The sequence below is a fragment of the Dermochelys coriacea genome, chromosome 7 (genome assembly GCF_009764565.3).
Source record: "Dermochelys coriacea isolate rDerCor1 chromosome 7, rDerCor1.pri.v4, whole genome shotgun sequence".
Classification (NCBI taxonomy): Eukaryota; Metazoa; Chordata; order Testudines; family Dermochelyidae; genus Dermochelys; species Dermochelys coriacea.
The window spans coordinates 85436337-85461128 of NC_050074.1; the positions used below are offsets into that span (position 1 = coordinate 85436337).

The following is a 24792-nucleotide window of genomic DNA, read 5'->3' on the forward strand; positions in this document are numbered from 1 at the left end:
CGTTTTCTTTCCCTTCACATTCTGTGATGTCCATCTCACCTATATTGTTGGCTCCCACTCCAATGTAATATCCTAGCATTCACTGTGTTGGTGATTTTACAGCCACCATGGTACTTCAAATGTGGCATTTTGCATTTTTCTAAGTTCTTATTATTTTAGCACTCCAGGGGAGGATGATAAATAATAATGTGCAGAATTCCTTTTTAGGCTGACTAAATGGGTATTCAGCAGCAATTGATGAAATGGACGGAATTTTCATATTTTATTTGCAGTTCACCTTTAACATTCTGAAACATTTTTACAGGCTACATTAATTTATATTTTTGGTGGGGATACATTTAAAAAAAAAAAAAACAACTATTCTGTGAGCTTTGTAGTAACAACTGGATGGACTGTTCAAGTGTATACGAGTATCCTGCCCTCTAATGGTTGCAGTCCACACTGAACGTAAACTCTGATACCACTATGAAAGTGTGAAAGACTGGCAATTATCCTGTTGTGCAAATAAATTGCAAGCAAGAAAACTATTTTCAGGTTCTTGAGAGCATATTACAAATAATGAAGAAAGGAAAAATGAATATTAGTTTAAAACATCAGCTACATGACAATGTCCTGACTTAAATACACAGGAACTTTCTTATACAGTTAGATCTGAAAAGTCAGGCACTATGCAGGTTAAGAGTAAAGCTGGGTGGGAAATCAAATTTTAATTCCACAAAGGTCAGGTTTTGGAAATATTTTTCAGTATTTTGTCACGTTAACAGAGTCTGGTCAGTTTTATCATTGCTATTCAGTGGTAGGCAGTAGTAAAACTGACAGGATTTATGTCAGATTCAGCCTGCAGATGCCAGGGCTTCCAGGATCCCCAGGTCCAAGGCAGTCAGCCTGGTGGGATGCTGGGAACCCAAGGGACCCAAAGACTGTGGAAGACCAGGAAATTCTGGGTTCTCAATAGCACTCATGGCAGGATGAATTGGAGCTGGAAGGTTGGAAGCCTTGGGAGTTCTGACTATCTATGAGCTGTCAAGGAGCCAGGTGGGAGAGCGGGCAGGAAATCAGGCAGGATTTTGTCAGAATCAACCAGTTCAGAGAATTGGCAAATTCCAATAAAAAAAAATAGGTTCAGAATTTTTCTGACCAACTCTAGTTAACAGCTGATCTATTTCAGCCCATGTGCCAACTGCAGCTCTTGGATATATCCCAATTGAAGAAAATTAAATACAGCTTTTTAGCAAAAATAATGAATGCTGTGGTACATTATTAAATATAATTACTTACAACATGATTTTATTGATTTCAAAGTTTTTTCATTGCATTTTCAGTATTCATACATCCTTTTCTATTCAAAATGATATTGGTTATTCCTGGAATAGATATTTGACTGAACCTATTTGTATTACCTTGTTTACAAATAGTACCCAGTCTTTCAGTATTTGTGTTCAGTCTAATAGTGCTTCAGGAAAAAGCATGAACAACAAGTAGTGACATGGCAATTAATCTGATAATTCATGATTACTGCATTGTTTGTTAGGGAACATAAAAGTGATAATTGAATAGTAAGCATTCAAATGCTATATTTGGAAAAGCCTTCATGATTAATTTTTGTGGGAAGGATGGGTGTGAAAACACACTGCAGTTTGTTCTAGGAAGCTTTAGGACATGCAAATATAATTTTTCAAACAGTATATTTTGCAAAAAAAAATAATGTAGTTAAAATCTACAAAAGTTTAACACGGAGGCAGTGTTGACTAGTAGATAGAGAAAACTGGGACTCTGGAAAATTGGATTCTATTTTTCCTGTCTGCGACAGACTTGCTTTGTGATGCTTGACAGGTCAGTTCATTGCTGTATGCCTCAGATTCCCCATCTGTAAAATGAAAATACATTTGTAAAGTTCTTTGAGATCTTTAAATGAAAGCTGCTTTGTAAGTGCAAAATGTTATCACAGATATCATGAAGTGCAATTCTAGCGTGAACCAATTGCAATTCTAGTTGCAATCAAACATCTCAGAGCCTACCTACTCCCATCCTCTTTATGGCTTGTAAATCCAAGTGAAGAGGTTTTGGACCCATTATTGATCAGCATTGTTTGTTTCCATAGACAGAAAGAAAAGGAGTATCTGTGGCACTTCAGAGACTAACAAATTTATTTGAGCATAAGCTTCCGTGAGCTACAGCTCACTTCATCAGATGCATTCAGTGGAAAATACAGTGGGGAGATTTATATACACAGAGAACATGAAACAATGGGTGTTACCATACACACTGTAAGGAGAGTGATCACTTAAGATGAGCTATTACCAGCAGGAGAGCAGGGGGGTGGGGGCGAGGGGAAGAAAACCTTTTGTAGTGATAATCACAAAGCTCACGAAAGTTTATGCTCAAATAAATTTGTTAGTCTCTAAGGTGCCACAAGTACTTCTTTTCTTTTTGCGAATACAGACTAACACGGCTGCTACTCTGAAACCCGTCATTATGCAATTCCTTAGACAGGTCAAACTGCCAGCTATGTTTTTAAACAAGTAGTAGTTATATCCTGACTCAAGCACTAATATTTGGGCATGAACAAATTTGGAGATTATCCTTCTGCCTGAAGCCTTCCATTTTAGAGAATGATACTGAGAATGTGGTGAAGGTCCTACTCATAGCTATACTCTGATTCCACAGATTTCTCATCTCTTTCAGTCTGCTGTCTGTCCTGGAGCACAGCAAGAGACTGTACTGATAGTGATGCTTGAACTACTTCTAACCATGAACGTAGGCAAGGTGTCCATGAGGACTTTATTACACCTCTTACCAGCTTGATACTATTGGCAATAAATAACGTTGACTTGATTGTGAGGTCTGGTAGTGGTGGACTTAGTAGCACTTCTGCAGCTTTGTTCCTTTCTCTCAGAGAGCCTGTCAAATGACACTATTATCTGTTGCTTTGGCACCTTAGTGGCTGAATTTCAAGTTCTCCAAAAATTAGTCAGTCATTCTGCTGCCCACCCCTTGGATAACTGCTCACCCCTCTTCCCCCCTCCCACTACCTGGCCCCCCTTTTCTTATTACTTGATACCAAGCAGCTGGAGTCAGGGTGCTTTGTTCCTTTTCTTCTCCCCAAAAGGAAAAAAAATCCCCAAACACCACCACCTTTCATATGACATTTGGCTCCTTTTTTCTCTCCAGAGTTTGCTGAAATATTATCAGCCTGATCATGTCCATGCCTCCTGCTTCAGTCCACTGAGAATGAGTCCACTTAGCATGCTTTATTATGAAGAGGGATGGGTTACAGTAGGCCACCATGAGGACATGATTGTAGAAGAGTGTGGCTGCCACTGAGGAAACTGTAGAGCTCTGTGCAGGCTTCAGTTCTAGAGGTAGGGGCTGGAGCCCCCTTTGAATATTTGCAAAGTTAAGGACACAAGGGCTGTCTTGTTTGCGGTAGTCTACTGTAGCCCTCTGAAAAGTTACACAGCATTTTTGACAAGGGAAAAAGGAAATTCCCTACTAGTACGTGGAAAAGATGACAAGCTGTGCCAAACCCTAGTACTCCTTTCAGTTACCAAAACAACTCAAATCAAAGTACATACAAATATATCGTTACCTCTTGGTGTATCACCACAGCTATTGAAATCAGGTAGCTGAAATGCAAATTGCTGTGCCATCTGTGACTAGCTGTCTTGAGTTCAGGATGAATTACACTGGAAATGAACTGGTAAAACAAATGTTTGTCATACGGCTGCACAGGCAACTTGAGTGCGTTTCTTGTGCAGGAATATAATTGCAAATCTATCCAGTAAAGCTCTCTCTGGTCTTCAAATAAAGATGAGAAAAATGATGTTTAATCCTGCTTATTCTGAGCTCAGAGTCCAGGCTAGCAGTGAATTTTAGCACCTCAGTAGTAAGTACCTCACACCGAGTGACGTAACTTTTGATCTATGAGAGAGTTCTCAAACTCTTCTAAAGCATGGACCATGTCTTAAGTAAGATCATCTCAGGACACCACTCCTCCCACTTGTGCTCTCGCTGACCCATCTCATGCTTATCATCCCTGTACCTGGGTTGCTGGAGCTGGGGCACGACAGCCCCCCTTTCAAAGTAATAGCAATTGAGTGCTTTATGATTTTGTTCGGTGGCTTTCAGCACCCCTGCTATAAAAACTGCCCTCGTGCCCCCATCTCTATGGCAACCACTGCAATTGTTTAAAGGGGAAATAAGAGGAGAGTATTATATATTTTTCTCTTTAGTGCAAGGTATTCTTTTTTGAAAAATCATTTTCTTCTTCCCTTTCCATCTCTACTGTTTCTCTCTCACATTGCTCATGCATTTCTGCTACCTGATCCCTCCTCTCCTACAACATGATTCCGTTGCCTTGTCAGCCTGGGGGTCAGCATCCTGAGTGGGCAGAGCAGCACAGAGGCAGAGCTATGGGTCAGGCTCAGAAACATGGGAAATGCAGTGCCAATCATGCAGCCACCTGGGCTTCATACTACTTAGCCACTCTCAGAAAGTTAAGGATCCAGAAGATTGATTGTTTACACAGGGAAAGCAGCTCATTCAACCTTAGCAATTCCCCTCCTCTCATACGATGGGGAACGGATCCTATCCCAAAGACGTTGCAAAGAACAAAAAGGGGCAGCAGCACAAAAGACCCTTCCCTTCATCTTCTGCAGCTGACAACGACCAGAGAAGTGATTATTTATTATTCATTCCAAAGTATAAAAACAGTATTTCAAGTCACGTGTCTGGGTAGAGCCCCAAACCACTAGCAACCCTAGCTCAATACTTTACAATGGTGGTTCTCAACCAGAAGTCATGAACAGGTATCACAGGGTTGCAATCACTCTGCAATTTCCATAGAGCTAAATGGGAGGGAAATCCCAGGGCAGTCCTGGTATTGTAAAGTTCAAGAACTCTTATAAAACAGTCATACACTTTATTTTCTACCCTTATTCTACACAGAACTGTTTTGTTCTTCCTGGTGTATACATATTGTTCATATACGAGTTAAACAATGGCTTCATGGCTTAACTGGTACTTGGACTAGTAGGCACTGTTTTATAAATAGGAGACATCCTTGAAAACCAATAAAGAAATCATAAGTATTGTACATAAAATCAAATGTGCCTATTCATGCCATTTTCTTTGTTTGGATAAAATGTAGGCAAAGATTATTCAGAGAGTGAACAGGCAGAAAGTGAATTGTATTTACATAGTTGCCAGATTGTTTGTTTACCAAAGGTCATTAAGCCCTAGTTTTAAGAACTGAAGTCCTCTTTCAGAAGCTGTTCTGAGTTAGAGGGATGGCAAGTTTCTCCCACCAACACCTGCAGACCTCTAACCATTTCTGAGTTCATGATTAAGGTTAAGATTGTGTCATGGATATTTTTATCCAAATTCACGGGCAGGTCATGGGCAAAAAAGAAAAATTCACAGAAGCTGTGACCTGTCTGTGACTTACTAAAAATATACCTGACAAAATAGGGATCTGCGAATCCCCACACTGCCTGAAGTGAGGCAGCTGCACTGGGGGTACGAGCTGCCTGCAGCAGCTGGGGGGTACCTCTGCTGCTGGGGGAATTCCCCTGCCAGGGGCTGGGGGGTTCCCCGCTGCAGGCTGGGGCTCGGGGGTTCCTCCACCACCCATGGCAGCTGGGAACTGTGTGGTACCCACAGCCACCCACAGTCTCTTGGAGCTCCAGGGGCTGCCAGAGGCACTCCATTAGAGGCAGGCGACCCTCCAGCTACCAACCACCGCAGGCTGAAGTCACGGAGGTCACGGATTTTGTTACTTCCGCAACTAAATTGTAGCTTTATTCATGATCCCCCTCAAATACTTTTACTAGCTCACAGTATATCTCTGTCCCATCAAACTTACCTTGATCACTTGTCATGTCAGATCAGTATGGGAGTCATCTTTTCACCTGAGGTCCCTCAGCACCCAAGTTCTATGTGGACTGTGGGAATAAAAGTTAAAGGTCCAAACCAATTCTTTAAGAGTATGGATTTGTCCCAAGTCACTGGTCAAAATTTCCTTCACCCCAGAGGTGGCTGTTCATCAGGGGATTATGCATGTAAGTGTGAGGAGTTTGGGCCTGAAGAGGAACTATCATAAATGTACTACGCAACATTGTGTCACTGTACTTACTACAGAATGTAGTGGCGTGGATCATTGCTGCATTGACAACAGTGCAAATAAAAAAAGCATTAGTGGGCAGAGATGCCAGAAAGCTGCTAGTCTCCCTTCCAATCATTTACTGTGATATTAAAGGGAGGGAACTAGAACATATCCAATAGACTCGGGGGTACAATACCAAACCCAAGGAACAAATGAGTCTTTTCATCCAGAGGATGCATTAAGTGTGAACTATGAATACAAGGAAAGCCTCACTAAACTGCAACAAACTATACAAGTGCGCTTTTTAGGATTAATGCTGCAAGTCAGGAAATAAGATCCATCCAATGCTATAACTCTAACCTTCTGCAGGCTAAAGCCCAGAGTTATTTTGAGCACTTGGCTCTGCACCATTTACTGTGGGGTGTGAGTGACATGAATGATTGATTTATCATCAACTGCTTTTGTGATACGCAATGAAAAATCAGTGAGCCAGGGATGAAAAACCATAGCAAGTTAAATTGCTTCTTATGTTGTGAGCATCTAAGTTAAGTGTTGCCCAACAGCAGCAGCAGCATCCTACTGATTAGGGAGTCCCATCCAATAATCTTCAGCTAGAAACATGAGATCCATGAGGAAGAGCGGAAAATGGATAGGAAAATCTGGCCCCAAAATGCCCTTCACCTTTCATCTGGACTTTTAAAATGTTAACCACAAAATATTGGAAGAATCTTTAAAGAGAGCCATATGTAACTGCAAGCAAGGGGTCAATTTTTTAAAGACCCTGACTTCCTGTCACCGACTAGAAACTCATCATAAAGAAAATAAAACCCAACAACATAGTTTAATATAATCAAGATCTTTATTGATCTCATAAGAGCAACCATCGGTGAGAGTTTTTTTTTTTTTTTCCCCAAACACCTGTTTGTTTCAAGGACAGTAAAAACTGAATTGTACAGAAGTTGCCCAATGACTTTTCAGGCAGTCTCTGCTTTTCAGCCAAAAATCACATTTAAAATTGAAAGGGGATGGGGTAGGAAAGGGAGAAAAGAAGAAAGTGGCAATGGGACTTTTTAAAATTTATAAAGTCTTTAAGAACAGTGAGTTTATAAACATGTCAGACACCCATGAATTGTCATAAGATTGATACTGTCCTCTATGCTCTCAAGAGCCTTCACAACTCAGCTAAGCTGTTTCACAATGATGCAAACAGTTTTCCTATCTGAGGTGAAGAAAGGCACTGGGTCACCATCTTGCAGTGATGCAGATATGGACACGGGAAGCAGGATGGGGAAATCATTGTTTTATCCCAGTGTCAATAGGGACCAAGGTGCTCACTGCCCTTTTTTTCACTCCTGGTGTGATTAACAAACAGTTAAAGCACACTCTGCTGTATGTTCCTCTTGGCTCCTATTTTAGGTTAGTTAAATCCTTGGATGTTGGTTTTAGAGCAGTTTTGTAGGAAAAAATCACTCTGCTATAACTGAGGCTTCACACATCCACTGTTTGCCCTTCATACTTAGCAAAGTTAGTCTTCCCTGTGCTGCTCCATCTTTCAAAGAATCCAACACCACATCCTGCGATTTTAAGTAAAATATATTTAATTTTATATATTTGTGTGTGGATTATGAACATCCACCCACCCACACATTTATATTTGCATACATTCTGCTCCTGTCCCCCAGTGAAGATTTCTCACTTAATGAATAGCCAACCAATTTTGCCAGATAACTATCAAAGCATACTTCTCAACCTGCCAAACGTTCTGTGTGGGATTAAGTCACAATGATGGAGGCAAAGGACATGCATCTTAAAATAATGTTGTGTAATAAGTATTTCTTTCTATAATCTCAATTTAATTATTCAGAATTTCTTAGATTAATTTATAAGACAAAAGAAAACATATCCCCATGCTCTGTGGAATGAGGGGTGAATTTAGTTTGAAGGGCAATTTGAGAGGTGTGCTATCGAGCTTTACAGGAGTCCTCACATATACTACATCATTCCCTCCCTACCAAAAGGCATTACAAAAACCTCCAGCATGAGTTCAGAGGAAGGGGCTGTTTTCCCTAGATGGACAACTAGGGGAAAGAATAAATAGAAGGTGGTCACTGAAAACTAGATGCTGCAAAAATCTGAGTGAAACATTCATATAAAAATTCAGTTATCAAAAAAGAGGCAAGTCCTGCATCTTTGATGCCAATGAGTGCCACTACAAAACTATATTGAGTTTAGATCATGGGGAAAATACTGATTTTGTCATAAAGTGTATTTTTCAAATGTAGGTGGGGCAGTATTATTAACAAGAACAGGCACTAGGAATTGTGGAAGAGCAAGATTAGCTCTAAAAGGGAAGGTGCAATGGGAGGAGAATGGTGTGAACAGCAACCCCCAGACAAGACACCCCCAGGCTGATTTATATCAACAAGACCATCAAATTTTTGGGTGGGGAAGGGAAAGTTATCAGTTTAAAATTTACAAGGTAAATAGTTCGGCAATACAAGTGAAAATGAAATTAAAAACACACAGAATGACACTGTCCCTGCAAAAATGCAGTACTCCTTTCTTTAGCTAAGAACAGGGGTTAACTCTTTCCCAACCAGATGTTTGGATTTTGTTGTGTCTCTCAGTGACTGGATTCTAGATGTCAACAAACAGCCCATGTGTTCTGGGGTCATGTAGAGGTTTCCTAGATATGAATATAGAGACGGGGAAAAATTAAACAAGACAAAGACAATTATGAGGAATGTGTTTTCCTTAAGGACAGAGTCAATTCCAAGTGCAAGATGATAGCAGCCTAGGGAGGATCACAGTGCCCCTTGATGGCAAAACTGGTGACCTTAAAGTATTATACCACAAGGAACCCACATGCAAGAATTACATTTGTCTTTTCAACAGCATGGAAAGAAGCCCAGTGCTGCTGACTCTAAATGATGGACCCTGAATGCAAATGGTCAAGGTACCAAAAATTTGGGATTTTTTCAGTTGATAGACTGCTAGGAAGGGGAGAAGAAAAGATGAGCTATGCTCCATGCCACCTGGCACATTTTCTGTTCATGGTGGAAATGAGGATATGTTTAACAGCAAATAGACATGAGAGAGACAGAAGGCTGAGTGCAGGAAAGTAATGTGCAAGCTTCCTACACATCTGTTAATACACCTGATTTATAATAAGAATAGCACATACTGCCAGTCATATAGAGTGTAGAAGCCCAAAACAACCACCAGGCATGGGGTTGATACCAACAACTCATTTCATTTGAAAACTAAACCACATTTGACTCCTAATATCTAGAGATGAAAGGAGAATGCTCATTGCAAAATGGAAACCCACTAGGCAGGGTGTAACTGGAAGCTATTTTATCCTTCCCTCCTCTCCACAAGGTCAGTTTCAGAGGACTGGCACACAGGTCCAGAGGAGAATTACTATATACACAGACTGAACAATTAGATGATTAAGCAGAGTTAATTCAAAATGGAAGCATGCATTAGGACTGTCACAAAGGTGCTCAGTTGCCAATACCAAAGCTTAAAAAGGAAACCACCACTTTTTTAAAGCTTTGTACACCCTGGACACTTGTGACAAAGGCTTATTGGTAATTGTCTTGTAGATCTTGGCACTGTAAGTCAGCTGGCAAGTATTTTCAGAAGTGGACCTTTACTCAGACGCAGAGGGGAATGCTGCTTTCAGCGTAGTCAATTCAGCACACGAACCAGCATCAAAAGTAGCTGACATGGTACTATTTGCAAGAAGATTTAACAGATTGTTTTGGATTTAATGTCACTCCTTAACCTACCTCTAGAAAACAAAACCCCCATAGAGAAACCCTTCCCCATCCCATGCTGTAGATGGGCCCTCTTCTGCAATCAGTTCTGTTAACACAGACTCCAGCACCTGTGCAGAGCCCAACTGACTTCAGTGGAGTTTCACACCAGCACAGTGATCGGTGCTGTGCAGGATTAGAGCCTGGGCTTTCATTAACAGCATAAAACTCAAAAATCAGGAAAAATTGACAAAAATTGATGGAAAATCAAGGTGAGATGATGGTCATTGTCAGATGTGAAGGTTCACTGCAGGTTTCTTTCTATATAACATAAGTCACTATTATTCTACATCAATCAATAGAGGTAGTCTTACATAAGCTGTGATTCTTCTTTCAAAGCTCTGCACGCCTTCCTCAGAGTAAAGATGCAGGAGGGAGAAGCGGGGGGGAGGGAATTAATTTAAACCATATCAAGTCTAAACAAGCAACACTGCATCTTTGAGTTCCCTGTGTTATTGTTCAGTTTAATTCATTTTAAAAAGAAACCACAGTATTTAAACCCCTTCAAAATGAAAATCAGCATGGAGAAGGACCAAAGCAAAGCTAATGGGAAAATTGGTCATGCCAGCCAGGACAGTGGGTCATTTGAGAGGCAAGAGGGTTTGGTTTGGTTTGAAATGTGTGATTTTTCTCAAGGCAAGGAGTGTTTAGGGGCAGGGCTGGCTCTGGGCCTGGTGCTGCTGAGGAACAATGCCACAATGGAAAAGGCTAAGGCTAATGAAACCAAGGCAGGCAGACATCTTATAGCATTTTCTATCACCATCCACGTGTGCCAACAGCAGTACTGGAGGGAAGGATGTAGTAACAGTACATCCATCTCCATCTTGGTTTTAAAAAAGTCAGAATTTGATACTCATGGAAGGGAGACAAAGAGCCCTAGCTAGAGCCAGGCACAGAGTGAGACTGTTAGTTTGCCTTCAAGCAGCTCTGCTGATATCCCCCCCTTGGTAGTTTCATCCTGTCTCTTTCCTGAGCAGCAGCCGCCCATCATCCCAGTCTGGTCTGATCTATGCTGGGCAAGTTTTCCCAAAAAGCTTAACTGCTTTTAAAACTAGTTCAGCTAACTGATTTTGAAGCCAGTTGGAGCCACAAGGTAGACCAGGCCCCAGACAGTTTGAACTGTTTGTTCACTGAACTGGTTTAAAAAAAAAAAAAAAAGTGTTCTGCAGGTTGTGAAATGAATTCAGTAAAAATGGTTCAGGGCACCTGGAGCCTAGTCTACATGACAGCTCCAGCCAAACTGACAAGTGGTTGGAATTCCCTTGGTATAAACCAAGCTACTGGGTTGCGGTTTTATGAAGTGGAGTAGTAGGAATTAGGATGAATCTGCTAGATTCATTTTTACTTATGCTCAGAAACAGAATCCAAACCCAGGTCCCTGAAGGTGAATAGGTTCCTGCACTAACCCAGTGCATCATCCAGGCCCTGTGTTTTAATGGTTAAAAATAAGGATTAAAGCTGATCATATTAGGTAAGGGGTAGCTGTTCCCCAATCTCTGAGCCAGTCCCAAAGCACAAATTAGAGCAGTCTAAGGGATACTTTAACTTGTTTTAGCTATCAAGGGGCCCAATACAGGAACCAAGGGTTGCCTTAACTTCATCCCCTGTGCTGAATGCAAGGTGTGGGCGGAGTGTAGGAACTGCTATGATGGCTCTGCACTACCCAAGGACATCACTATGCATGGAGAATCCTGAAGCAGCCTAAAAATGGTTAAAAAGGGTACTGATGGAGTGATACAAAGCTGCCCTAATGCAGGGAAAGATCTGACCTGTAATTTCTGGGACACAAAAATTTAAGTGCAAAATTTAGGTTTAATAAAATAAAGAATTTACAAAACTGAACATTTTCATCATCACCTTACCTTCAGTTTGAACAAGCAGAGCATTTAGATTGGATTTAAAGTGTTACCCTGCAGTTGTGGTTGTGGTGCTTAAGAACCATAAAGTAACTGAATATTTTCATTGACCACTTTCACTGGAGAAAGTAAATACGGAAGTGTTATTTAATCCTTCTCATAACACAAGAACTAGGGGGTCACCAAATGAAATTAATAGGTTTAAAACAAACAGAAGTATTTCTTCATACAATGGACAGTCAGCCTGTGGAACTGCTTGCCAGAGGATATTGTGAAGGCCAAAACTATAACGGGGTTCAAAAAAGAACTAGATAAGTTCATGGAGGATAGGTCTATAAATGGCTATTAGCCAGGATGGCCAGCGATGGTATCCCTAGCCTTTGTTTGCCAGAAACTGGGAATGAGCAACAGGGGATGGATCACTTGATGATTATCTGTTCTGTTCATTCCCTCTGGGGCACCTGGCATTGGCCACTGTCGGAAGACAGGATATTTGAGCTAGATGGACCTTTGGTCTGGCCTAGAATGGCCGTTCTTATGTTCCAAAGCTAAGTGTAGTGAAAATAGTAAACAAGAATAATTAATGGATACAAATAAATTAATTATATTTTGTATTGGTTTTATTAACAAACAAGACTTGACATGTTTAAAATAAATTGTTTTTAACCTGATGGTGCCATTTTAAATGGCAAACAACTGAATTCAGATTTTGATTGTTCAACTAGGATGACACCAAGGTGGAAGGTACATTAGGTTCCACCCCACACTGCTGGAGTCACAGATGCAACTGATGGTCAAAGAGAGCAATCAGCAGCAAGAGGCACAGAAATGCAGATTTTAATCAAAATCTAAATTCAAACAAAGTGAGAGTGTGGGAGTGTGACTGTGTGGAATTGCTTCTTACAGGGCATTAAGGTTACAGGATACTGCACTGACCAAAATAGGTGAGAACTCTATTCAAACTGGACTAGCAAAGTGAGCAAGTTTGTTGAGTGCACTATTTTTATTCAGTCACCATTTTTCATGGCACCATGGCATGTCCAGGGGAGCTGGGTGGGGGGGAGAAGAGGTAAAGCACAAGACAATAGAGACCTGTCACTGCACAAATGCTGGTGCTTTTAACACGATCTCCACTTTCATGATATTCTCTTGTGCTTTTTTAAAAACATATATTTTATGCTTTCCTATAATCCCTATTTGCATTGTATCTGACAGTCTCTCAAATACTAATGAATTTATCCTTACAACACCCTTGTGACATGGGGAAGTGCCGTTATCCCTATTTTATAGATGGGAAACTAAAGCACAGAGAGACTAAGTAATTTGCCCAAGGTCACACAGGAATACCGTGGCAGTGCCAGAAACAAATCACAGATTTTCCTAATCCTACTCCAATGCCTCAACCACCAGACCATCTTTCCTCTCTGGATGCTTGTTTCTTACCTTGATTATTTAAAAAAATTTTTAAAAAATACATCTCAAGTTGACAGCAGTCAAAATGATTTCTCTGGCTGACAGCTAAGAGGATTGTTGCGTAACGGAAGCTCTTGCTGCACTGTACACTTAAGGATAAATTTTCAGTTTTGCAAGAGGATTTTAGCTGCACAATTCTTGTTATAAAAGTCAAATAGCTGAACCCCTGGGTAGTGCTTTGAAAAGCTGAGAAGTTACGAACAAAACAAAATGTATCACTATGATGAGAAAAGTGACTAACAATACCTTGTCACTGCCCATTTCTTCTTCCTGTTTCTCTCAAATCAACTCTGCTTAGTTCACTGACAAACCCAAGTTTTTACTATCATCAGCCCTACAGAGCAAATCTGGATTCTGTTCTGCCCCATCAACAAAACTGCCTGCTAAATTCCAGAAACTATTGTTAGTGATGATGCATGAAGCAGAATGGGGGGGGGGGGGGAGGTCAAACAGTGTTTCTTACATGAGGAGGAACTCGCAGTGCACTTTAGAAATATCTGAACTGAACAAACTGGATCTGGGACAGAAAGTAAAACTGAGCTTTCTATAGCGTCCTTCATACTAAACAGAGGTGGAATAATGTCAGAGAATAAACACAGGACATAGAGATGTAGTTTTAGTCTCTTCTCTGGCCATCATCAAGCTTTAAGGAAACCCTGCATTTCCCATATTCAGGAATAGACTCTTTAGTGTGAGATCAAACATTACAAAGGATTTTTGTTCCTGTGTTATTTACATGTTGAAGGGAAGAGGGAAAAATGAGAGTTTTTCAGGAAACCTTCCTTCCCCAAGAAGTATTTTACCAGAAAAGTGCCTCTTTTGCATACCAAAAGAGAAAACAGGATCTTTTCCAATTTATAACTGAACTGTGTAAATTTCTGACTCACATGTCAGATACACAGTCTCCTAGCTAGTGGGGCAATGGGAAACAAGTCCAGCTACAATTTGAACGATGCCCTCAGCAACTAAATCAAACCTGTCAAGAACTTTCAAGTGGCAAGGCCAGACAGGAACTGGCCAGAAGCACCACACTCGTGTCAAAATCCACACTAGTCCAGCTAAGCCCTTTGACAAGATATGGACAGGAGCAGCCCTGGACAGCGTGGAACCAAAAATGACTCACACAGGCGAATGTTCACTTTTACAAGTTAGCCAATATACACCCCAGCAGTGAACATAAAAGTTGCCAACAACTTGGAGGAAAAGTAATGGAGTCAATGAATGACAGGAGCACAGTGAACTATGAATGGAAGGATGGTGTAAGATGAAAAGCATTGACATTTGCTTTTTCCCTTCAGATGGGAGGTCTTAAAATTGAAACTATAAACATTTAATAAGTGTATTCATTAAAACTGTTAGTAGGGAAAAACACTCCTCCTAATGCAAGAGAGATGGGAGATGCTGGAAATTAATCATTACTGCAGTACCTTCAATACAACAGTCTATAGGGTGAACCAGCAAAGAAATCAGGAGATACTAACAAGGGCAAAAATGGAGGAAGTCCTGCGGATAATATAAAGATACCCCTCCCCTATATCCCAGAAAAAAAAAAAAGTTTTGATTTTGCATTGATGGACTCACTCAAAGTACTCAGGAAATAAAGGGTTAAGTTTCCGAAAGTGAGAAGTTCTGGGTGGCATTCCTTTGGGATAGAAAGAAAGGAATAGGAGGAATCAGCAATATAATGAACTGATAGCTTCCTCTAAATACACACAACATTAAGTAGTAGTATCAAAAAGAAGTTTGGCAGCGGGATAGAAACCAAGAAGGTACAGGAGCAAATGAATTAAGGTTATGCTTCTCCAGAAGAGAGAACGTTACATTGCAGGGCACACAGAGTCCTGAAGACAGGTCACAAGTGGGACTAGTACCCAAGTTCCCCCAGAGTTACTCAAGTGAGTACTCCGCCCACTGAGGAAGAGGAACTCAGACTGAGCAGAGACTCTTACCCGTCTCCCACTATTCCTTGCAGTTTCTAAAATGCGAGTGATCAAAAGTATCTGAGACACCATATTACAACTGGTTATTTGCTGTGCACACTTAAGCCCTTTGTGAGCTGGGATCAGGCTGAAGGGAGGGGAACAGGGAATATGCAATCTCCACTGAGCATAAATCCACCAGTCCCTGGCCCCTTTGCTGTTTGCAATAAATATCCAATTGGTGATGGAGGTACGTTCTCGCTTGTGTATGGTTTGACAGGGTGCCTCTAAAGTGCGAGATGCCAAGGTTCCACTAGGAGTGTTCCTCAGCTCTGTATAATTTTACAAGGGCATCCATTCAGTCACAGAGCAGAGAGATGGGAGTTAAAAAAAAAAAAAAAAAAAAAAAAAGGTGGGGGGAGAGCAGGGTTAGGGAGCTAGTCTTCTTATCCTTTGGCACTTGGAAGATGAGGTGGGGAGTCTGATGGAGACTGCTGCTACTGCTGCCTCTTCCACCTTTCAGTTACTGATCCTATTAGCAGAATCGAGTATGCACAGGTATCAGGAATTGCTGCCTCTCCATGGTTACGCTCTGGGGTAATCAGATGTCCATCTCAAACTGAGCATCATCCCCTGGCAACAGAAAAAGGAGAGCAGCATTAGAGGGAGATCTCAGAAAGCCCTCAAGAGAGTAAAGATAATCCCTACATACCTCCTAATCCTATTTCCTAATATAACTTCTGGTAAATATTATAATGGAAGATTTCATTCCCATAATTAACCTTGCACAGCTGATAGAGCAAATCAGATAATCCATTATGGAAGAACATGCTCTTCCTGGTAGATGCTGCAATCACTTACAGTGTGCATTAAGGACAGAGTGGACAGCGCTGTCTCAGTAATCATTAGTTTAAGTTGGCAGCCTCCCCCCAAAAAATCACCAAAATGTCACAAATTTTTGTCAATTTATTTTATGTTCTTTATTTGTAAAAGGCCCTATGAAGATCAGTAACAGCCTTGACTTCAATACAAATGTCCTAGTTATTGCTAAATATTAATTAATGCATGTACAGTCCTATGAACACGTAAAGAGCTATATTACTGCAAAAGACACTTTGTCCCCTTGAAGTTACAAGCATTGACTCTTGCTACCCACATCTCATTTAAAAAAAAAAAAAAAGATAGTTTGAAAGCCACCCAGTGGCCCATTGTCTATGGGGAGATATGATACAGCAAGAAACAGTTACCTGTTTAAATCACATAATCTTTTTTGCTGTCCCTGAGACTTAAACAATTACTGAACTACTACGGGGAAAAAAAAAAATCATTCTGAAAAAGGAAACCTAATGTACATATTAAATTTCAGGCTGCAGATATTTATATATAAATGAGCCCATCACTGTGATATCTGAACACATGATCTTCTAAAGTCACAAATAAGGGAGCTATAAAGAAGTTAACCAGAGTATCAACCACTACCATCACCCAGTCTCCCTTACCCATTGCAGTCTTCCTGTCATGATTGTTCAGATTGTTTATTTCCACTTTGGAATCCTCGACCATGGTACCAGGACTGGTAACTCCTGGAATATTTGGGAGATGGCATGGTGGGGTCTGAGCCATGGGGGAATTGCGGCGATCCAACAGAAACTTACGGTCGTAGATGATTCGGGTACCTAGCACACAGTCAGACAAAAGAAGAATAATCAGCATGTAAGAATACATACAGAATGTGAGTTGATAATGATGTGTCAACGTGAGCAGGCTTTAGACCAGGGGTGGGCAAACTTTTTGGCCTGAGGGCCACATCTGGGTATGGAAATTGTATGGTGTGCCATGAATGCTCACAAAATTGGGGGTTGGGGTGTGGGAGGGGGTGCAGGCTCTGGGGTGGGGCAAGAAATGATGAGTTCAGGGTGCAGGAGGATGCTCCGAGCTGGGACTGAGGGGTTCAGAGGGCAGGTGGGGGATCAGGGGTGCAGGGTCCGGGTGGCACTTACATCAAGAGGCTCCTGGAAGGTGTGGCATGTCCCCCACTCCGGCTCCTATGTAGAGGCATCGCCAGGCAGCTCTGTGCGCTGCCGTCTGCAGATGCCACCCCTGCAGTTCCCATTGGCCATGGTTCCTGGCCAATGGGAGCTGCAGGGGCAGTGTGAGGAGCCTCCTGGCTGCCCCTATACGTAGAAGCCGGAAAGAGACATGCCGCTGCCTCCGGGAGCCACGCTGAGTGGGGCAAGCCCAACCCCATTCCCCGGCTGGAGCGCTGGAGTGGGCCAAGCCCCTGACCCTGCTCCCCAGTAGGAGCTCGAGGGCTGGATTAAAACATCTGGAGGGCCGGATGCAGCCCCTGGGCTGTAGTTTGCCCACCCCTGGTTTAGACGAAAAAGCCACTTGAAGTCCCATTCCCCTAGGCTGGGGCAATGAAAAGAAATGAAAAGCAGCATTTGGGCTTGGGAGAGGATATGTCAACTCCAATCACTTCCTGCTGCTCTATTTACAGAATGGCACTGCCTTTTAACTCCATTCAAAGGCCAGTTTTCCCCCCACTCCTGCAATCCTAAAGAGGCACCGATTAAATGCATGTTACCAGACCATACAGGTAAGAAAGCCCCAACACCCTACACGCAGGTGCTCTCAAGTCAGAGCTATGTCCAGCACTGGAGAATCCACCCGTGAGCCAACTCATGGTGCCCTCAAAATGAGAGAATACAAAAAAGTCTTAGCTTGAAACCAGTCCTATTTAACAACAAATCTCTCTCCCCCACTCCACATTTCAGTCTTTTTCTGTTACCTAAGGAAGTAATAAAGGGGAGGAACTGCTGGGCAACTTCATTTCAAACTGTTCAGTGTTCTCTCAAACTGTACAACAAATATCAACATTCCCTATTTCCCCAAGCACCTTATAAACACCAAATAAACGTAAGTAGACTTGCTTCAGTTTAACATTATAGACGCAATAAAGTCCAAACCAGACTTATTGACCATCCTTAACTTTTACAACTTTTTTTGTTATTAATGCAGTGTTTGTGAAAGGAAACTGACAGCTCTGGACATTGAAGTCTTCTATTTATCCATAGTATAAGATGACATGGACAGGATAATGCAAGTATCCTCTCCAAAGTGCTTCCAGTGTATACTGGTGGGACTTCTAGGGGATGAGGGGAAAGGACAGTTGTATCAAGTTGTACAATGAGATACTAGTTGTCACCCTTGCTGGCCTCTGTATCCATGAGCGCTAATCACGGTGACAGTTTTGTGATGTGGACTGCTTCCCACTGGTACAATTACCTGTACTGAGCCCATTTAAAAAGGATCCAGTGAGCGAAAGGGAATGGGGATTAGCATTCTATGTCAAAAATAGATTTACCCGTTTCCAAGTCTCATTCACTCTCTCTTTCTCACACACACCCATGGTGCTTCAATAAGGCTAATTTCACAAAGCTGAAAATAATTATGAGCCAAATCAGCTGAGAGGAGTAATTTAATCAGAAAAATGTGAATGTAATTGGGAATCATTTAACACCACCTTACTTACTGCCCAATAAGCTACAATCCCACAACTGAGGAAGAATGCTGTGCTGGTTTAAAAACAACCTAGTTTAGAGATGAAGCATAGGTAGCTGTAAAAAATAATAACAAATGGAAAAAAGCGGAAGCTGATGGTAATTAATATAAATCAGAAGTTAGGAATTGTAGAAAATTGATAAGGGAAGCCACAGGACACAGAGAAATCTATGGCCAACAGATTTAAGGACAATAATGAGTTTAATACATACATTAGGAACAAAAAGAAGACTGACAATGTTACTGGCCCATTTCTAGATGGAAATGATATAAATATCAATAATAATGCAAAAAAGGCAGAAGTGTTGAAGAAATATTTCTCAAAATATGGTGATAACACTCATTCCATTCTACTAGTATCTCTGGATAATGTTAAGCAGAAGCTAAACAGTTTTAAGTCAGCAGGTCCAGATAACCTGTGTCCAAGAGTTTTGAAAGAGCTGGCTGAGGAGCTCGCTGAACTGTTAATGTTGATTTTCAAGAAGTCTTGGAGCAATGGACAAGTTCCAGTAGACTGGAAGAAAGTTAATGTAGTGCCAATTTTTAATAAGGTTAAATGGGATGATCCAGGTAATTATAGAACTGTCAACATGACATTGGTCCCGGCCAAGATATGGAACCTGATTAATAAAGAACTAAAAGGAGGTAATGTAATTAATAACCCTCGGCATGGGTTTATGGAAAAGAGATCCTGTAAAACTAGCTTGATATCTTTTTTTGATGAGATTGTAAGTCTGGTTGATAATGGTGGTAGTACTCATGTCATATACTTGGGACTTTTGTAAGCATCACTTGGGACATTTGTAAGTATACTTGGGACTTTTGACCCATCATTCTCACACATCTTGGGAAACAGGCCAGTCCTTGCTTACAGACAGCCCCCCAATCTGAAGCAAATACTCACCAGCAACCACACACCACACAACAGAACCACTAACCCAGGAACCTATCCTTGCAACAAAGCCCGTTGCCAACTCTGTCCACATATCTATTCAGGGGACACCATCATAGGGCCTAATCACATCAGCCACACTACCAGAGGCTCGTTCACCTGCGCATCTACCAATGTGATATATGCCATCATGTGCCAGCAATGCCCCTCTGCCATGTACATTGGTCAAACTGGACAGTCTCTACATAAAAGAATAAATGGACACAAATGAGACGTCAAGAATTATAACATTCAAAAACCAGTCGGAGAACACTTCAATCTCTCCGGTCACTCGATTACAGACCTGAGAGTGGCTATTCTTCAACAAAAAAAAACTTCAAAAACAGACTCCAACGAGAGACTGCTGAATTGGAATTAATTTGCAAGCTGGATACAATTAACTTAGGCTTGAATAGAGACTGGGAGTGGATGGGTCATTACACAAAGTAAAACTATTTCCCCATGTTATTTCTCCCCCCCGCCTTCCCCCCCACCGTTCCTCAGACGTTGCGGGAAATGGCCCACCTTGATCATCACCACAAAAGGTTTTCCTCCTTCCCCTCCCCGCCCTCCTGCTGGTAATAGCTCATATTAAGTGATCACTCTCCTTATGTGTGTATGATAAAACCCATTGTTTCATGTTCTGTGTGTGTGTGTGTGTGTGTGTGTGTGTAAATCTCCCCACTGTATTTTCCACTGAATGCATCCGATGAAGTGAGCTGTAGCTCAAGAAAGCTTATGCTCAAATAAATTTGTTAGTCTCTAAGGTGCCACAAGTACTCCTTTTCTTTTGACATATTACTGTGGCTCTTTGGCAATGTACGTTGGTATATTCCGGCTCCTCCTTAGGCTCAGGTTGGCCACCCCTGCTATACAACATCTTTATCAATGACCTGGAAGAAAACATGAAGTTACCACTGATAAAGTTGGCAGATGACACAAAAATTGGGGCGGGGGTGGTAAATAATGAAGAGAACAGGTTACTGATTGAGCGATCCAATTCACTCAGTGAACTGGACACAAGCAAACAATATGCATTTAATATGGCTAAATGAAAGTATCTTCATCTGGGAAAAAAGGAGAAGGCCATACTTACAGGACTGGGGAGACTATCCTGGGAAGCAGTGACTGAAAAAGATTTGGAGGTCGAGGTGGATAATCAACTGAACCAGTGTGATGCTGTGGTCAAAAGAGCTAATGCAGTTCTGGGATGCATAAACACAGGAATCTCAAGTAGGAGTAGAAATGGTCGTTTTACCCCTGTATTTGGTATTGGTGCGACCACTGCTGGAATACTGTTTCCACTTCTGGTGCCCATAATTCAAGAAGGATGCTGATAAATTGGAAAGGGTTCAGAGAAGAACCCTGAGAATAAATAAAGGATTAGAAAAACATGCCTTATAGTGATAGATTCAAGCTCAATCTATTTAGTTTACAAAGAGAAGGTTAAGGAATGACTTGACAGTCTATAAGTATCTACATGGGGAAAAATATTTAATAATGGGCTCTTCAATCTATCAGAGGAAGGTAGAACATTATCCAAAGGCTGAAGCTAGACAAATTATGAAGGAAAAGACGACAAATTTTTAACAGTGAGAGTAACTAACCACTGGAACAATGTACCAAGGTTTGTGGTTGATTCTCCATCAATGACAATTTTTAAAATCAAGATTGGATGTTTTTTTAAAATATCTGCTCTAGGAGTTATTTTGGGGAAGTTCTATGGCCTGTGCTACATAGTAAATCAGACCAGGTGATCAGAATGGTCCCTTCTGGCCTTAGAAACTATGCATAAGATTACCAAGGCATAGTAAAGGTCAGAGCTGTAGGGAAAGGAAGAAAACAATAGGTTTTGGAAATAGTGCATCCTTGTACGTTAGGATAAATGGGGATGTGTGTCAAGGATGACAACAAGTTTGGAAGCCAGGAAAACAGGCAGTGTGGAGTTAGGCTTGGTTTTTGTAAGAGTGTTGTACACAAAGGTAGATGAAAAGGAGAATGAGAGACTGAATAAGAATGAGCAAGAGTGGAGAGATGATTGAGGGGGATAAGGTCAAGGGGTTAGAAGTGAGGAGTCTGAAGGCCACACTATTACAGTTCATTGCATGTGATATCACCTAGCAGCCCAAGTCATAGACAGGATCCCATAATGCTAGGTGCTGTACAAATACAGAACAAAAAAATAATCCCTGCCTCTAAGAGCTCAGTGCTGGATCCCAGGATTAAGGGTAAGAGTGGAGGGGATGGAACAAGAATTCATGGCAGATGGTGTCAATTTTTCTTTTTGAAAACAATTGTTAAAAACTTGGCTGAAAAGCAGGTACAATAGGTGAGTGGGTTTGAAGAGAGTCAAGGGTGAAGCAGTCATGAGAGCTGTGGGTACAGGAGTCCATCAGGAAAGAAGAAAAGCTGTTTGGCATATTAAGTCATAGAGCTAATGGCAAGGAGGATCTAACTCATCTCTGGATTTTCTCCAGAGGCACTCAGCAGCATGGGGACAGGAACAGAGGAAGTGGGGGAGGTACAATGCTGGAAACTGATGAGTTGGACGGAGCGTCCAGGAAAGGGAACAAAGACCCTGGTGTAAAGAAGAGAGAGGCCTTGAAAATGGAGACCCTGGAGTTAAAGGAAAGTAGTATCTGTCAAGGAGAGGGGACAGCAGAGAAATGGAAGGAGATAGGAATAGCCGTGATGGACTGGGATGAGAGAAGTAAAAGGAAGAGAGGAGATGGTCAGAGATAACAGACTAAACATCTTTGATTGCTTTTCTATGAAAAATGAACATATTATAGTTCAAACACCTACTGAGCTGCTGATGGTTCAAGGAAAGAAAGCAACACTGCCCGAAAGTTCAATAATTAACTGGAACCTAGGTACATAGAAGCATCAGCACTGGGGAAAGCTGTTTAAATATCCCACACCAGGATATACTGGCATTTCCTGGGGCCCAAGGAAGAGTCCAACCCTCCTCCATGCCTCTCCAAGATTTCTCTCGCCTTTCTACCCCAAGTATCAAACATATTACTCACATACTTCAGGACTTGTTGTCTAAACAGACTTCCTGCTCTAGAAAGATCCTAGAACCAATAGCAGGGCCTCACTTAGAGGTAAGAGTTTCAGACAGTTACAGGTTGTATCCTGTGGATGCCTATTTCATAAAATATCAGGGTTGGAAGGGACCTCTGGAGGTCATCTAGTCCAACCCCCTACGCAAACCAGGACCAATCCCAAACTAAATCATCCCAGCCAGGACTTTGTCAAGCCTGACCTTAAAAACCTCAAAGGAAGGAGATTCCACCACTTCCCTCAGTAATGCATTCCAGTGCTTCACCACCCTCCTAGTGAAAAAGTTTTTCCTAATATCCAACCTAAACCTCCCCCGCTGCAACTTGAGACCATTACTCCTTGTTCTGTCATCTGCTACCACTGGGAACAGTCTAGATCCATCCTCCTTGGAACCACCCTTTCAGGTAGCTGAAAGCAGCTATCAAATCCCCCCTCATTCTTCTCTTCCACAGACTAAACAAAAAGAAAAGGAGTACTTGTGGCACCTTAGAAACTAACAAATTTATTTGAGCATAAGCTTTCGTGAGCTACAGCTCACTTCATCGGATGCATTCCACTGAGTGCATCCGATGAAGTGAGCTGTAGCTCACGAAAGCTTATGCTCAAATAAATTTGTGAGTCGCTAAAGTGCCACAAGTACTCCTTTTCTTTTTGCGAATACAGACTAACACGGCTGCTACTCTGAAACAGACTAAACAATCCCAGTTCCCTCAGCCTCTCCTCATAAGTAATGTGTTCCAGTCCCCTAATCATTTTTGTTGCCCTCCGCTGGATGCTTTCCAATTTTTTCACATCCTTCTTGTAGCATGGGGCCCAAAACTGAACACAGTACTCCAGATAAGGCCTCACCAATGTCGAATAGAAGGGAACGATCACATCCCTGGATCTGCTGGTAATGCCCTACTTATACAGCCCAAAATGCCATTGGCCTTCTTGGCAACAAGGGCACACTGTTGACTCATATCCAGCTTCTTGTCCATTATAACCCCTAGGTCCTTTTCTGCAGAACTGGTGCCTAGCCATTCGGTCCCTAGTCTGTAGCGATGCATGGGATTCTTCCATCCTAAGCGCAGGACTCTGCACTTGTCCTTGTTGAATCTCATCAGAGTTCTTTTGGCTCAATACTCTAATTTGTCTAGGTCCTATCCCTGTATCCTATCCCTGCCCTCCAGCGTATCTACCTCTCCTCCCAGTTTAGCGTCATCTGCAAACTTGCTGAGGGTGCAGTCCACACCATCCTCCAGATCACTAATGAAGATATTGAACAAAACTGGCCACAGGACCGACCCTTGGGGCACTCCGCTTGGTACCGGCTGCCAACTAGACACGGGGCCATTGATCATTACCCGTTAAGCCCAACGATCTAGCCAGCTTTCTATCCACCTTATAGTCCATTCATCCAGCCCATACTTCTTTAACTTGCTGGCAAGAATACTGTGGGAGACCGTGGCAAAAGCTTTGCTAGAGTCAAGGAATAACACGTCCACTGCTTTCCCTTCATCCACAGAGCCAGTTATCTCGTCATAGAAGGCAATTAGATTCATCAGGCATGACTTGCCCTCGGTGAATCCATGCTGACTGTTCCTGATCACTTTCCTCTCCTCTAAGTGCTTCAGAATTGATTCCTTGAGGACCTGCTCCGTGATTTTTCCAGGGACTGAGGTGAGGCTGACTGGCTTGTAGTTCCCCGGATCCTCCTCCTTCCCTTTTTTAAGGATGGGCACTACATTAGCCTTTTTCCAGTCATCCGGGACCTCCCGCGATCGCCACGAGTTTTCAAAGATAATGGCCAATGGCTCTGCAATCACATCCGCCAACTCCTTTAGCACCCTCGGATGCAGCGCATCCGGCCCCATGGACTTGTGCTCGTCCAGCTTTTCTAAATAGTCCCAAACCACTTCTTTCTCCACCGAGGGCTGGTCACCTCCTCCCCATGCTGTGCTGCCCAGTGCAGTAGTCTGGGAGTTGACCTTATATAAGGAGGCAGAACACTCATTTAAGAGCAGAAACTACATTGTCAGGATTCGCAAAAAGAAAAGGAGTACTTGTGGCACCTTAG

The 24792-nt window shown here is 42.0% G+C and overlaps 1 protein-coding gene across 2 annotated transcripts in view; it reads right to left on the reverse strand.

The window, feature by feature from the left end:
• Positions 1 to 345: 345 nt before the first annotated feature.
• Positions 346 to 24792, reverse strand: part of LOC119858496 (eukaryotic translation initiation factor 4E-binding protein 2) — a 31066-nt gene continuing 6619 nt past the window's right edge. The window contains exons 2-5 of one of the 2 annotated variants that reach the window (XR_006282517.1): positions 16672 to 16848; positions 15203 to 15805; positions 5864 to 5942; positions 346 to 1867 (exon numbers count right to left, since the gene is read on the reverse strand). Coding sequence is in view for 1 of the 2 variants with exons in the window: in XM_038409211.2 (XP_038265139.1) it covers positions 15774 to 15805; positions 16672 to 16848 (209 nt within the window). In the remaining variant the exon portion in view is untranslated. Of the gene's footprint in view, positions 1868 to 5863; positions 5943 to 6943; positions 15806 to 16671; positions 16849 to 24792 lie in introns of those variants that run through there. The other variant, XM_038409211.2, reaches the window with a different exon arrangement.